Here is a 13152-nt window from a genome sequence, read left to right as displayed (position 1 = left end):
ACATCTCAATAACAATATCACGACACAGCGTGTGTTCTGGTCATTCAATACTTTTGTATTCCCCTACTCCTACTAGAAATGAGAAGTACTGATTATACTGATTTAATTAAAAGCCTTAGGGCAAAATTACCAGTTTCATGTGAAATTACAGAGAAAAAATAAATATACATAACATTAGATTTTCTGAGGAATTTGAGTCAGTTTGTGCTTGTTATAGATAGATAGATAGATAGATAGATAGATAGATAGATAGATAGATAGATAGATAGATAGATAGATAGATAGATAGATAGAGCCCTAAATACAGTGTAAGACACATGACAGCCTTAGTAACACTGTAATAAGTGGACCTGAAGAAGAAGTTTTCCAAATGAAAAATACTTCATGTCATGTCACTATAGAGTAATTTCCACATTTGCTGGTTGTCAAGTTTGACATTTTAAAAGACAATAAATCTGTCCCATCAATCAAATTCTGGCTGCTGTGTTGTTTTAAAGTTAAAGTTAAATCGATTTAATTTGAGTGAATGCTTTATTTGCTCTAATTCATATCATCCAGTTGAGTTCCAGTGTGAGCCTTCTACTTTTATTTTAGACCTCATGACTAGACAGGCCACCACTGAAGCGAGTTTAAGAGACACTTCCAGCCTGCCTGAAGGCATTTCAGACCACCTGATTTACAGCCATCATGTGCAGTATGTGACGTGACTATAGAGCTCTTTCTGTATGTTTTATCATGTTTCACATGTAGCTGCTTGCCTGAATGTTGCCAAGTCTGAGTTCAAACTGTACTTGAGCCGTATGTCATGCGTGCCTATCTCCCTGGCTGTCAGACAGAGAGGAAAAGAAGGCTATTGTTATGCAATGACAGAGGATCTACTTGCAGAGAGAATTAGAGTTGCTGCTTTTTCCCCTATTTAATTTCTCAGTGCATGCAATAATTTACATAAGCAACAAAAACCAGCACTTAATTTTGGACTTAATTCTCATCCTCTACCAGTTTTACCACAAACAATTGTGTGAGACATCTGCATGTTCTGAATGAATCCACAGGAATATGCGGTAAGCATTTATTTAGTCCACAGTTCAGTTTGACTATACTGTAGTGCAGTAGTTCTCAACCTTTTTGAGTCGCGACCCCCAATTTAACATGCATGTTGTCCACGACCCCCGCTCACTGAACAGAATTTCACATGCACAGTTCAGATCACCCAAAAAAGAAACAAAATGACCAAAAAGACACAAAATGACCAGAAAAGACACAAAATGACCAAAAAGACACAAATTAACCAAAAAAGACACAAAATGACCAAAGAAGACACAAAATGACCCAAAAAAGAAACAAAATTACCAAAAAAGGAAACAAAATTACCAAAAAAGGAAACAAAATGACCAAAAAGACACAAATTGACCACAAAATGACAAAAAAAGACACAAAATGACCAAAAAAGGCACAAAATGACCCCCCCCCCCCAAAAAAAAGACCAAAAAAGACACAAAATGACCAATAAAGACACAAAATGACCCAAAAAAGAAACAAAACTACCAAAAAAGACACAAAATGACCAAAAAAGGAAACAAAATGACCAAACAAGGAAACAAAATGACCAAAAAGACACAAATTGACCACAAAATGACAAAGAAAGACACAAAATGACCAAAAAAGGCACAAAATGACAAAAAAGACACAAAATGACCAAAAAAAGACACAAAATGACCAAAAAAAGGAAACAAAATGACCAAAAAAGACACAAATTGACCACAAAATGATCAAAAAAAGACACAAAATGACCAAAAAAGACACAAAATTACTTAAAAAAACACAGAATGACCAAAAACAGACATTAAATGACTAAAAAGACTAAAACACATGAACACTTTAACACAGTGGAGACAGAGCTGACTTCCAAAATGATTTGGCGACCCCCAGAAATAATCTTGCGACCCCAATTGGGGTCGGGACCCCAAGGTTGAGAATAGCTGCTGTAGTGACCTGATTGCTACTCAAAAAAGATGCCACTAGTATGATGAGATCCCGTTTATAGTATTTTACGCGCACAAATGAAATGTCCAGTTTCCGTATATCAATTAACTCAGTTTATTATAATGTTTCCACACAAATATATACTTCTTTCTTTAACAAATAAACTTATATTTCCAATGCATACATCACATTTCTGTGCTTAAAATACTATAAACGGGATCTCATCATACTAGTGGCATCTTTTTTGAGTAGCTATCGGGTCACTACAAAAGTAAAAAAACTGTGTGCCTCTCGGGCATCTCACCACAATCAGTCATACACGGGTGCCTTATATTAACTCATGACATCAGAACCCATAATGAGCGCAAACAAACAAACAAACAAATAAACAATCAAAGCAAAATGGCTCTTACATATACAATACAGTAATGTGTCATTATGTTTTTATGATGAGTTTTTCCTCTTTGCATCAGGAAAAAAACTCCTTTTACTGCACTTGGATAACTAACATATGTGAATCTGTCAATAAATTGAACATATCTAAATTGAAAGATGTTTTAAGTATTAACGACGATGTTGTGTGCTCAGATGAATCAGATAAATTTAAAAGGGCTCAAGTAAATGTCATCATCATTAATTGAATGATTTTATTTTTATTTTTTTGTTTGTTTGTTTTTGTTATTTTTGTTTGTTTGTTTTTTGTTTCTTAATTCTCTGCTTTTTTACATCATGGCCAGGGGACTACAGATGAAAACTAGCCTTCTGGCTAACTCTGGCTTTTTTAACCATGTATAACCATGTGTTTTATGAAATTGCACTGTCCCCTTTTAAATAAACTAATAATAATGGTATATTTACTGGCCTTGGCGTGACCTCACCAGTAAAAAAAAACCCTGTAATTACCCAGGTGGCTTACTGACGAAGAGATAGAATAATAATGTACAGAACTGGACTTTGGAAATCAGATTTTATTTCAAGCTCAGTAATGTCATCATGCTGATGGTCAGGGCTGCCAGCAGGACGCTTTATAACTGAATGTCCTCTTTACATAAAAAGGCTTTAAAATGACTATAAAGGGCACAAACATAAGCGGGGATGCATCTACATTTAAATCGGTACTGAATCTACTCTGTCAATTTTATCGATGTACTTAACAAGTACAAAATAAGCAAAAATAAATGAAACTTGTTGTTATAAACTGCACAATAAAGCTGAAAAGTACTTTTGGAAACATCAAGGATTTTGAAGTTGATAGCATTTTGGCCCCCAGTAAACAACTTTACACTGTACAGTAATGTGTGAGCCCTTTTATGATTTCAGAAGGAAAATATTGTTGGATTTCCAGCCCTGAAATTCTTGTCTGATGACATGCTCACCCGCCTCGCTGTGGGTTGGCTGTCCTAATAGTCATTATTTGTGGTTCAGTTAGAAGAAAAAAAACATTTTAAAAGATATTTTGTATTTTTTTAAGCTAGAGAAACCAAATAAGTTTTTAAAATGATACAATCACTATCTGTATAATACTTATCACGGCTAGGGCTGGGCGATATATTGATATAAATTAGTTAATTAGACCATATCGCATATATTGACATAGTTCACATTTTCTGTCTTTCTTTCTTTCTTTAAATATATATGCTGCCCTTACTAGGGTACTTTTCTCATATAAATATATTTATTTCAGTAAAAGATTGGCCTAGTTTATTTCATAGGCTATTTCTAATTTTTTAAAGATTTTTTTTTATTTAAATGTGCACTTTATGGATCTTTGATTTTTTTTAAAAAGGTACTCCTGTTGTTATACAGTATTTATGTTCACTTAAATAAACGGTTTCAATAAAACTACTTGGGACATGTCATATTTGGCTTTGACTGAACATTTGCTCTCACTTTGCGATAAAAATATCAGGATATATATCATATATTGATATTCAGCCTAAATATATCGGGATATGACTTTTGGTCCATATCGCCCAGCCTTAATCATGACCCTTCTTATTTCTGTTTTGTTTAAACAGTGAATGTGAGCCATGATAATTTGTTACATTTAATCTGTAAAGAAAAGTAAAATGAAGGAAAGTTGAATTTTTTTTTATTTTTTTTTTTATTTCATTAGAGTTCATTAGTTGTCACGTGCGAAAACCATCCCCACGTGATCTCTTGAGTGTTTATGCTAGCTACCACGTCTTTAGATAGCAAGAAAATTTCTCTTTTTAATTGTTTGATAATAAAATGTCTGACCGCATTCAAACCTTTATTATAAAAACAACACCACCATGATAAATTACTCTGACCCATAAAGATGACAAATGTATCCTCAGCTCAATAGTTTTTTTGTCCATAGACACTTTAAAAAAATGACTAAAAACTTTTCTTTTTAGCAAAACCTTTGGTTCCTCCCATCTAGATGGATTTTAGCTTGTATGTATGTTTACAGTATATGTATACTTTTTCTTCTGTTTTTAGCTGTTTTATCCTTTTTATAATTAGACTGCTATGCTTTTAACCTGTAGCACTTTGAGATTTACTTTAATGTAAAGTGCATTACAAATAAAATGTATTATTATTATTATTATTATTATTATTGTGTTTTCCACAAGAGAATTACGCAGTTAAAAAAAACATGCATCAATCATTAAAAATTCTGCCTCTAGTGATTATTCTCATCACTTTCATCATATAGGGATGCACGAAATGGATTTATTTCAGACGCAAATCGATAACTGCATGCTTTTCATGGCCAATATAATAACCAAATATCACATTTTTGCATTTTAAAAGGAATTTGTAGTCTCTGCACATAGTTTTTGGGGAGTAACAAATTACACAGGTTAAGTAATAAAATGCAATAGCTGATTCATCATGATAACATTTGGCATGATGTCTTGCTCATTTCTCTCTTATGGAAAAGGATTAGGGTCACACATGAAAAAAATATTATTATAGATATATATAGAATTCTGTTTTTTTGGCATGACATCATGCCATATGTTTAATACCAACATGATGAATCAGCTCCTCTAGGTTGGCTGTGAGAAGCACTGTGACAACCAACCCACTCTAATTTAATTACATATTTTCTTCTCATTAACTGCAAAACATTACAATTACATTTATTTTGCAATTTATTACTTAACATGTGTCATTTGTTACTCCCCAAAACTGTGTGCTGAGACTACACATTTTTAAAATAAAAAAATGTGATATTTGGTTATTATATTGGCCATGAAAAGCATGCAGTTATCGATTTGCGGCTGAAATAAATCCATTTTGTGCATCCCTATATTATGAAAGTGATGAGAATAATCACTCGAGGCAGAATGTTGAATGATTGACGCATGTGTAATTAGCATTCATAATCCACCACAATGAGTAAACGCCAAGCGATTTAAACTTTTGATTATAAAAAATACTGACTTTTAACCCTTTGATGCACAACAAGTTAAGTTTTTAGATTCTATATCTTTGCAATAAATTCAGTATTGGAGGTTTTCCTTAAATAGCTTGTTTTTGATCATCATACATCCTAATTTTTTGTTTTCATTTCTTACTTTTTGAATAAAACCCTTTTTTTAAATCACTACTTAACGCACAATGTAATTTTTGACCCATGTTGTGCATTAGAAGGTGTTTATATGTTGTCACCAATTTAAAACCTGACAAAGAAGACACAAATATTAACTATCCCATTTTATTAAATTGGTGTTTTTCCAATGGAAATGATCATTTGGTGGCTGTAATAAGTCTCAAATGTTAAAATATGTGATTTTCCAATGTAATCTGGTGGTTCTAACAACTCTTTTAAAGGTACTATAAAAATTAAGACAAACATTGTTACACATATACTCAAATTGTTAATTTAGTGTATCACTTTTTGTATCACTATGCTTCTAATGCACAAGGTTATTTTTGACCCATGTAATAATACAAAAACTATTTTTCTTCATAAAGTATTAAATTATTATCATAGTATCTTCTTTTTTTAACTTCTTAAGTGTCCTTGTTCTATTCTGTGTTTGTTTCTATTGTTGTTTTTATTTATGCTACCTCAGTATCTTATTCTATTGTATTTTATTGTACTTGAATACCGGACTGTTGTGACAACCGAATTTCCCTTCGGGGATGAATAAAGTAATCTATCTATCTATAGGAAAAATGGATATAATGATCTGTTGTAATAAAAAAAAAAAGATATTCAAACACACAGCCAGCATGAAATAACATGAGAAATGAATGCGGCTCATTTTTGACCCATGTTGTGCATTAGAAGGTGTTTCTATGTTGTGCACCAAAGAGTTAATGCGCATGTCCGTGGCAGAGGTAGCAGACCTCCCCTCAGGTAGCTGATCTTACAATAGCTTCGAACAATAGACGTCAACTAGACCTTTAACAGCGTTAGCCTGTCTCGCTGCTTCACCTGAGAAGACAGACAGCACCACAACCACACTGTGCCTGACCATAAGCTACTTTTTGTCCCAGGTGAGCTCCTACCTGCGGTTAGAGAGTCCTCGTTATTCCTCCAGAGACACTGCACGCAGCATTCCACAGGTGAGATGTCAACAAGCGCCAGTTCCGCTAAACTGTGGAGCCAGCTCCCCACATCAGGCTCTATCTCAACTCCTCCGGGTGAAACCCGAGAAGCAGGGCCCTCCTGCTGCTCCGGGCTGGGCGTGGCCCTCCGGAGCACACCATAAAACCCTCTGCACAGCACACAGGGCCAGTGGGAACTGAAGGAAGCAATCCCTCATATAAAGGTACATCTCAAAAAAAGTTGAATATCGTGAAAAAGTTCAATATTTTTTGTCAGTTAATTCAGAAAGTGAAACTTGTATATTATACAGATTCATTGCACATAGAGTGAAATATTTCAAGTCTGTATTTCTTGTAATTTTGTTGATTATGCAAATGCTAAAATGCATAAAATGACCAAAATGACACAAAAAAGACCCAAAAAGAGACATACATTTACAGAAAAAAAAGACACAAAATACCAACTGTGGACGCCAAAATGTAACTTTTTCCACAGTATTCTAATTTTCTGAGACACTGAGTTTTGTGTTTTCATTATCTTTAAGCCAGAATCATCAACATTACAAGAAAAACAGGCTTGAAATATTTCACTTTATATGTAATGAATCTATATAATGTATGAGTTTCACTTTCTGAAATGATTGACAAAAAATATTGAACTTTTTCCACAATATTCTAATTTTTCTAGATGTACCTGTACCTGCCTCTTTGGGAACCTCTTTATTCACAGGCTGTCAGATCGTATGCTACACTACATGTTTCATGTGTGAAAAGCAATAGTTTGTAAAGAGCACACCTCTATATCAAGCACTTGTTTTTTTATTCCATGAGGAGTGCATCAGTGTGTGCTAAAATCATTTCCAAACAGCTGTGTTGGAATGTGACCAAACTCTGAGGCTACACTACATCAATCTGGGCTGGCAGGTCAAACCAGCTGCATCTCAAGTTAATCTTCAGCTTCACAGCTTTCAGCTGATGATTACATCTTCTATGTCAGTAGTTCTCAACCCTTTTGAGTCGCGACCCCCAATTTAACATGCATGTTGTCTGCGACCCCCGCTCACTGAACAGAATTTCACATGCACAGTTCAGATCACCCAAAAAAGAAACAAAATGACCAAAAAAAGGAAACAAAATGACCAAAAAAGATACAAATTGACCAAAAAAAGACACAAAATGACCAAAAAAGGAAACAAAATGACCAAAAAAGACACAAATTGACCACAAAATGATAAAAAAGACACAAAATGACCAAAAAAGGCACAAAATGACCAAAAAAAGACACAAAATGACCCAAAAAAGAAACAAAACAACCAAAAAAAGACACAAAATGACCAATAAAGGAAACAAAATGACCAAAAAAGACACAAATTGACCACAAAATGATAAAAAAAAGACACAAAATGACCAAAAAAGGCACAAAATGACCAAAAAAAAGACCCAAAATGACCCAAAAAAAGAAACAAAACTACCAAAAACAGACACAAAATGACCAAAAAAGGAAACAAAATGACCAAAAAAGACACAAAATGATAAAAAAAGACACAAAATGACCAAAAAACGAAACAAAATGACCAAAAAAAGACACAAAATGACCAAAAAAAGACACAAAATGACCCAAAAAAGAAACAAAACAACCAAAAAAAGACACAAAATGACCAAAAAAGGAAACAAAATGACCAAAAAAGACACAAATTGACCACAAAATGATAAAAAAAAAGACACAGAATGACCAAAAAAAGGCACAAAATGACAAAAAAAGACCCAAAATGACCCAAAAAAAGAAACAAAACTACCAAAAACAGACACAAAATGACCAAAAAAGGAAACAAAATGACCAATAAAGACACAAAATGACCAAAAAAGGAAACAAAATGACCAAAAAAGACACAAAATGATCAAAAAAAGAAACAAAATGACCAAAAAAAGACACAAAATGACCAAAAAAGACACAAAATGACTTAAAAAAACACAAAATGACCAAAAAAAAAGACATTAAGTTACCAAAAAGACTAAAACACATTAACACATGAACACAGTGGAGACAGAGCTGACTTCCAAAATGATTTGGCGACCCCCAGAAATCATCTCGCAACCCCAATTGGGGTCCCGACCCCAAGGTTGAGAATAGCTGCTCTATGTGGCATTTATTGTTGACCTGCTATCTCCCCCTAAACATCCACTGCACACAACCACCAAAAAGCTCTTTGAACAATAAGAGCTTAACTTCTCAATTACAGAAACAACAGTGCATTTTAAAGAAAAGGGAAAAAAATTAAAAAAGTTTTCTTCTTAAATGGCTTTAATCTCAAGTTACATAATCACAAATGTAATTATGATGCATTTTAAAAACAGCTCTCACAGCCGCCGTCTTGACTGCTGTGATGAAACAAGGCACATTAGGGTTTAGTCATAACACATTTCTTCAAATAATGACTGGAACCACTGGAGACCTTTTTACATTTAGATGAAATAAATAGTCTCCAACACTGCAGCTCATTACTTGAATTAAATGACCAATTTACTTTCAGTTAGCAGCGCTAGCCTTTGAAGTAAGTTTGATTAAAAAACATCATATTATGACAAGTCCCAATATCATGGCATAGAGTATAAAATATAATGTTCTAAGGGCCTTTCTGCTCCGAACCTCACATTTATTAACTCTGAACTTTAAAGGTATAACATGCAGGAATCGCTCACTGTTTATAAACACAACATTCATTGGCTAAAATGCCGTCTTTGTATGTTGGCAGGCTCTCTCATTGGTTCGTTTTTATCTAAAAAAATCTATTTTTGGGCTGCTTCCAATTGGTGAATTTAAATCGATTCTGAAGGACAAAGAAATCTCTTCCATCGGTCAGTGTGACTGCTACATATAAGTCGGCTACTGAGGCTCCTTCAGTGTTGTTGTGATGGCTGGATTTTATTTATTTGTATTTAATTGTTATGATAACTGTGTTTAAGTGTTGTAACTTGTCTCTTTTTATGCTGCTTTCTTGCCCAGGTCTCTCTTGGAAAAGAGATTTTTTAAAATCTCAATGAGACTTATACCTGGTTAAATAAAGGGTGTGTATATGTATATATATATATATATATATATATATATATATATATATATATATATATACATATACATACATACATATACATATATATACATACATACATATATATATACATACATACATACATACATATACATATATATATATACATATACATATATATATACATATAGATATATATATATATACATACATATATATATACATATACATACATATATATATATATGTGTGTGTGTGTGTGTGTGTATATATTCAGACTTCTCCACCGGCTCAAGGAAAGTAAAAAGCACTTCAATTATTCAGTTTTTCTATATTCAATCTTGTTTTGGGAGGTGTTAACCCTCACTCAGTGTCTGTTTTTCAGTGCTGTGCCTGCTGTTTGTGTGGGGTGAAGACGTCCTGAACACAGCAGCATGTAAAGAGAAAGGCAGGCAGAAAGCAGTATCTCTGCAGATTCCTGCCAGTCCATGTCTCCTAATGCTAATTGAATCCCTGACTGTGTATTGAGAATATAAAAATATCTTCGGTTCATTATGAACCTGTGGTGAACAATCCGTGGTGGTCTTTTGTCTGGATCATAACAGCACAGCATGCTGCAGATGAATGTACTTCGCTTTTTTTTTGCAGCTGTAAAGGATGCAGTTTAAAGGGAATTATTTTTAGCAGACTTTATGTCTATATGTATATATATATAACAGATTACCAATAGAAACCTGGGTTTGTATGTTGTTTTTAGGAATATAATGCATTGTACAGGTACATCTCAATAAATTAAAATATAGTGGAAAAGTCCATTTCCAGTAGTTCAGGTCAAACAGCTCCAACCAAGTATTGAGTCATATAGATGGACATACTTTTCAGAGGCCAACATTTACATATTAAACATACTTTTTAAAATTGGTCTTTTGTAAAATTTTTTTTTTTTTGAGACACAGAATTTTAGGTCTTCATTAAGTGTAAACCATAATCATTATAATTCGAAAAAATTAAATAAATGAAGACATGAAATGTTTCATTCTGTGTGTAATGGATCTATATAATGTGTTATTTCCACGTTTTGAATTGAATTAGTGACATAAATAAACTTTTCTATGATATTCTAATCTATCTATAAAAGCAAGAAGCATGTGTGTGTGTGTGTATCTAGTTCATATCTCTCTGTCCGTTAGTCAGACTGACCTCAGATTTCATATGTGTCTTGCTCATGGCACGAAGGTGTGCATCCTCGATTTTGAAGATTTTTAAATTATTTTTTCAAAATATCATTATTTACGTGGGACGTATTGCAGCATTTCACTGTTTCCGATCGGACGCCTTTTAGGGAAGCTCCGCCCCCTTTTAGGGGAGCCCCGCCCCATTGTGTAATAGGCCTACACCTGGTCAGTAACACAATTCACTCTGGATTTACACCCTGACTCATCTCATCTGAATATGAATATCAATGTTCAATGTGTATGTGCTGGATGGTGTGGTACCTTATGAAAAGTAAGTGTTTTATAGAGTTGCAGACGTTGTAGTGGTCTGCATGTAATGTGTGAATTCTGTTACTGTCACATCCATCTGTTTGTGCTGCATGTAAACTTCTTCCCTCCTATATCTGTGTCTGTATATATGTCGAACCATGTTGAATGATTATGTTTCTTTTTCTTAAAATAATTATTTCTGTGTCTCTTTATATCTAAATGTCCATCCATGTATTACCCAATATACACTTTGTATATATTAACACTACCAAGAGTATTACACCTCTTTGTACATCATACTTTCACACACAACCTCATTTGTTCATAATTGAAAAATCTACTTAATCTCCCACGATACTAATACATACTTCCTACGGGCACTGTACTAGTTTATTGAGATGCACCTGTATACCTTTAAAATAAAAATATTAAACAACAATCTATTGATAATCTATTTGTCATTCAAGTCAGTATTTGCTACGCCAATGTAAAGGTTTGCTGCTTTCTTTGTCCAACAGCGCCTGAATATCTTTGGGTTTTAGACTGTTGGTTGGACCAAACATAGGAAAATGTGATGGCCATTTTTTTCTGAAAGGTTTTAGACCAAACATTTTTTGCAATAAATAAATAAAATAACCTGTAGATTCACTGAAAATGAAAATAATTGCTAGTTGCTGACCTACACACCTAATTGATCTGTGTTCAATTGTAGCATTATTATTACAAATTCAAAACCCCGATTCCAAAAAAAGATGGAACGTTGTCTGAAATGTAAATAAATCTCTTTTCATCCTCTTTGACATATGAAAACTGTACAAAAACAATACTTTTAACATTCATCTTATAAACTTATGGGTTTTTTTGTTGTTGTAAATATACACTTTAATTCTAAATTGGATGCATTCTGTTTTTACCCATTTTTACACATCATCCCAGCTTTTTTTGTAAGGGTTGTACTATAAATAGTTTTTAAACCAAACACTTCACGATGTCAGGCTTCATGTTATTAATATAACATTATAGGAATACCAGGGCACCTTCAATTCCAGCTGATTTTTCCTAAATCACACACTTGTAACCTCATTAAGCAGTTTCTACATTTGTTTTACTTCCTAATAGCTTCTTATGAAGGGACCTGTGTCACTTAACAGAATGATATTAATGTTTAAAAACACACGTGTATTCACAGTAGGAAAACAGAACAAAATAAGAAGATACTCACTGTGTGACAAGTATTTAGCAAAGAAAAATGACCCAATCAAATTGAAGTTGTCAAAGTATCCCTTTAACACCCTCTTTCTACCCATACATCATGCTCTGTTGACACTTGGATGTATGAGCTACAGCTTTGAGGATCCCCTAAGGCAAAAGATCAAAACGTTTGTCAAATCCTCAGTCAGTCAGTGTACAGCTACTGTACATAATGAGGTCCTGGCCAGGCCTGAAGACATGACGGTGAAGGATTTGAGCTCTTTGTGGCAGTGTTTCACGACAGTCTTTGGACACCTTAAAGCTCTGACGTCGGAGTGAGCAGTTAGGAGACGGACCGCTTCACAGATCCTGTGATGACCTCTTCGTCTTCGTCATCGTATTCAGCAGCCGAATCGTCTCTTTCGTCTGTGTTCTGTCGCAGTAACGGCATCTCAAGTTCTGGGCTCTTACTGCTGAGCTGCCTTATCGATGGTCCCTTATCTGATGGAGTAGATCACAAATTAGACCCTGTTCAGACCTGGCAATTAGGGCTGGGCGGCATATGAATATAAAAGATGTATTGATATATTTTTAAATGTGATTTGGAAATAGACCATAACACTCAACATTCATTGGCCAAAAGTTTGGACACACGTTCTCATTCAATGTGTTTCCTTTATTTGCATGACTATTGACATTGTAAATTCATCAAAACTATTAATGAACACATGTGGAATTATGTACTCAACAAAAAAGTGTGAAATAACTGAAAACATGTCTTATATTCTAGTAAGCAAAGGGTGGCTACTTTGAGGAATCGAAAATACAAGACATGTTTTCAGTTATTTCACACTTTTTTTGTTAAGTACATAATTCCATATGTGTTTATTCATAGTTTTGATGCCTTCAGTGAGACT

At 33.9% G+C, this 13152-nt stretch overlaps 2 protein-coding genes across 3 annotated transcripts in view; both read right to left on the bottom strand.

Moving 5' to 3' along the window:
- LOC131971363 (collagen alpha-1(XX) chain) overlaps positions 1 to 6636 on the bottom strand; it is an 81974-nt gene extending 75338 nt beyond the window's left edge. Inside the window, exon 1 of the mRNA XM_059332784.1 lies at positions 6475 to 6636. The gene's annotated coding sequence lies outside the window, so the exon portion shown is untranslated. The remainder of the gene's footprint in view (positions 1 to 6474) is intronic.
- Positions 6637 to 9820: 3184 nt separating this feature from the next.
- slc35c2 (solute carrier family 35 member C2) overlaps positions 9821 to 13152 on the bottom strand; it is a 28182-nt gene continuing 24850 nt past the window's right edge. For both annotated transcript variants that reach the window (XM_059332785.1, XM_059332786.1), the window contains exon 10: positions 9821 to 12736. In XM_059332785.1, the coding sequence (XP_059188768.1) occupies positions 12579 to 12736 (158 nt within the window). In that variant the 3' untranslated portion in view covers positions 9821 to 12578. The remainder of the gene's footprint in view (positions 12737 to 13152) is intronic.

This window comes from Centropristis striata, chromosome 5, assembly GCF_030273125.1.
Source record: "Centropristis striata isolate RG_2023a ecotype Rhode Island chromosome 5, C.striata_1.0, whole genome shotgun sequence".
Lineage (NCBI taxonomy): Eukaryota > Metazoa > Chordata > Actinopteri > Perciformes > Serranidae > Centropristis > Centropristis striata.
The sequence above is the reverse complement of the archived record's forward strand: the minus strand, read 5'-3'. Positions and strand labels throughout refer to the sequence as shown.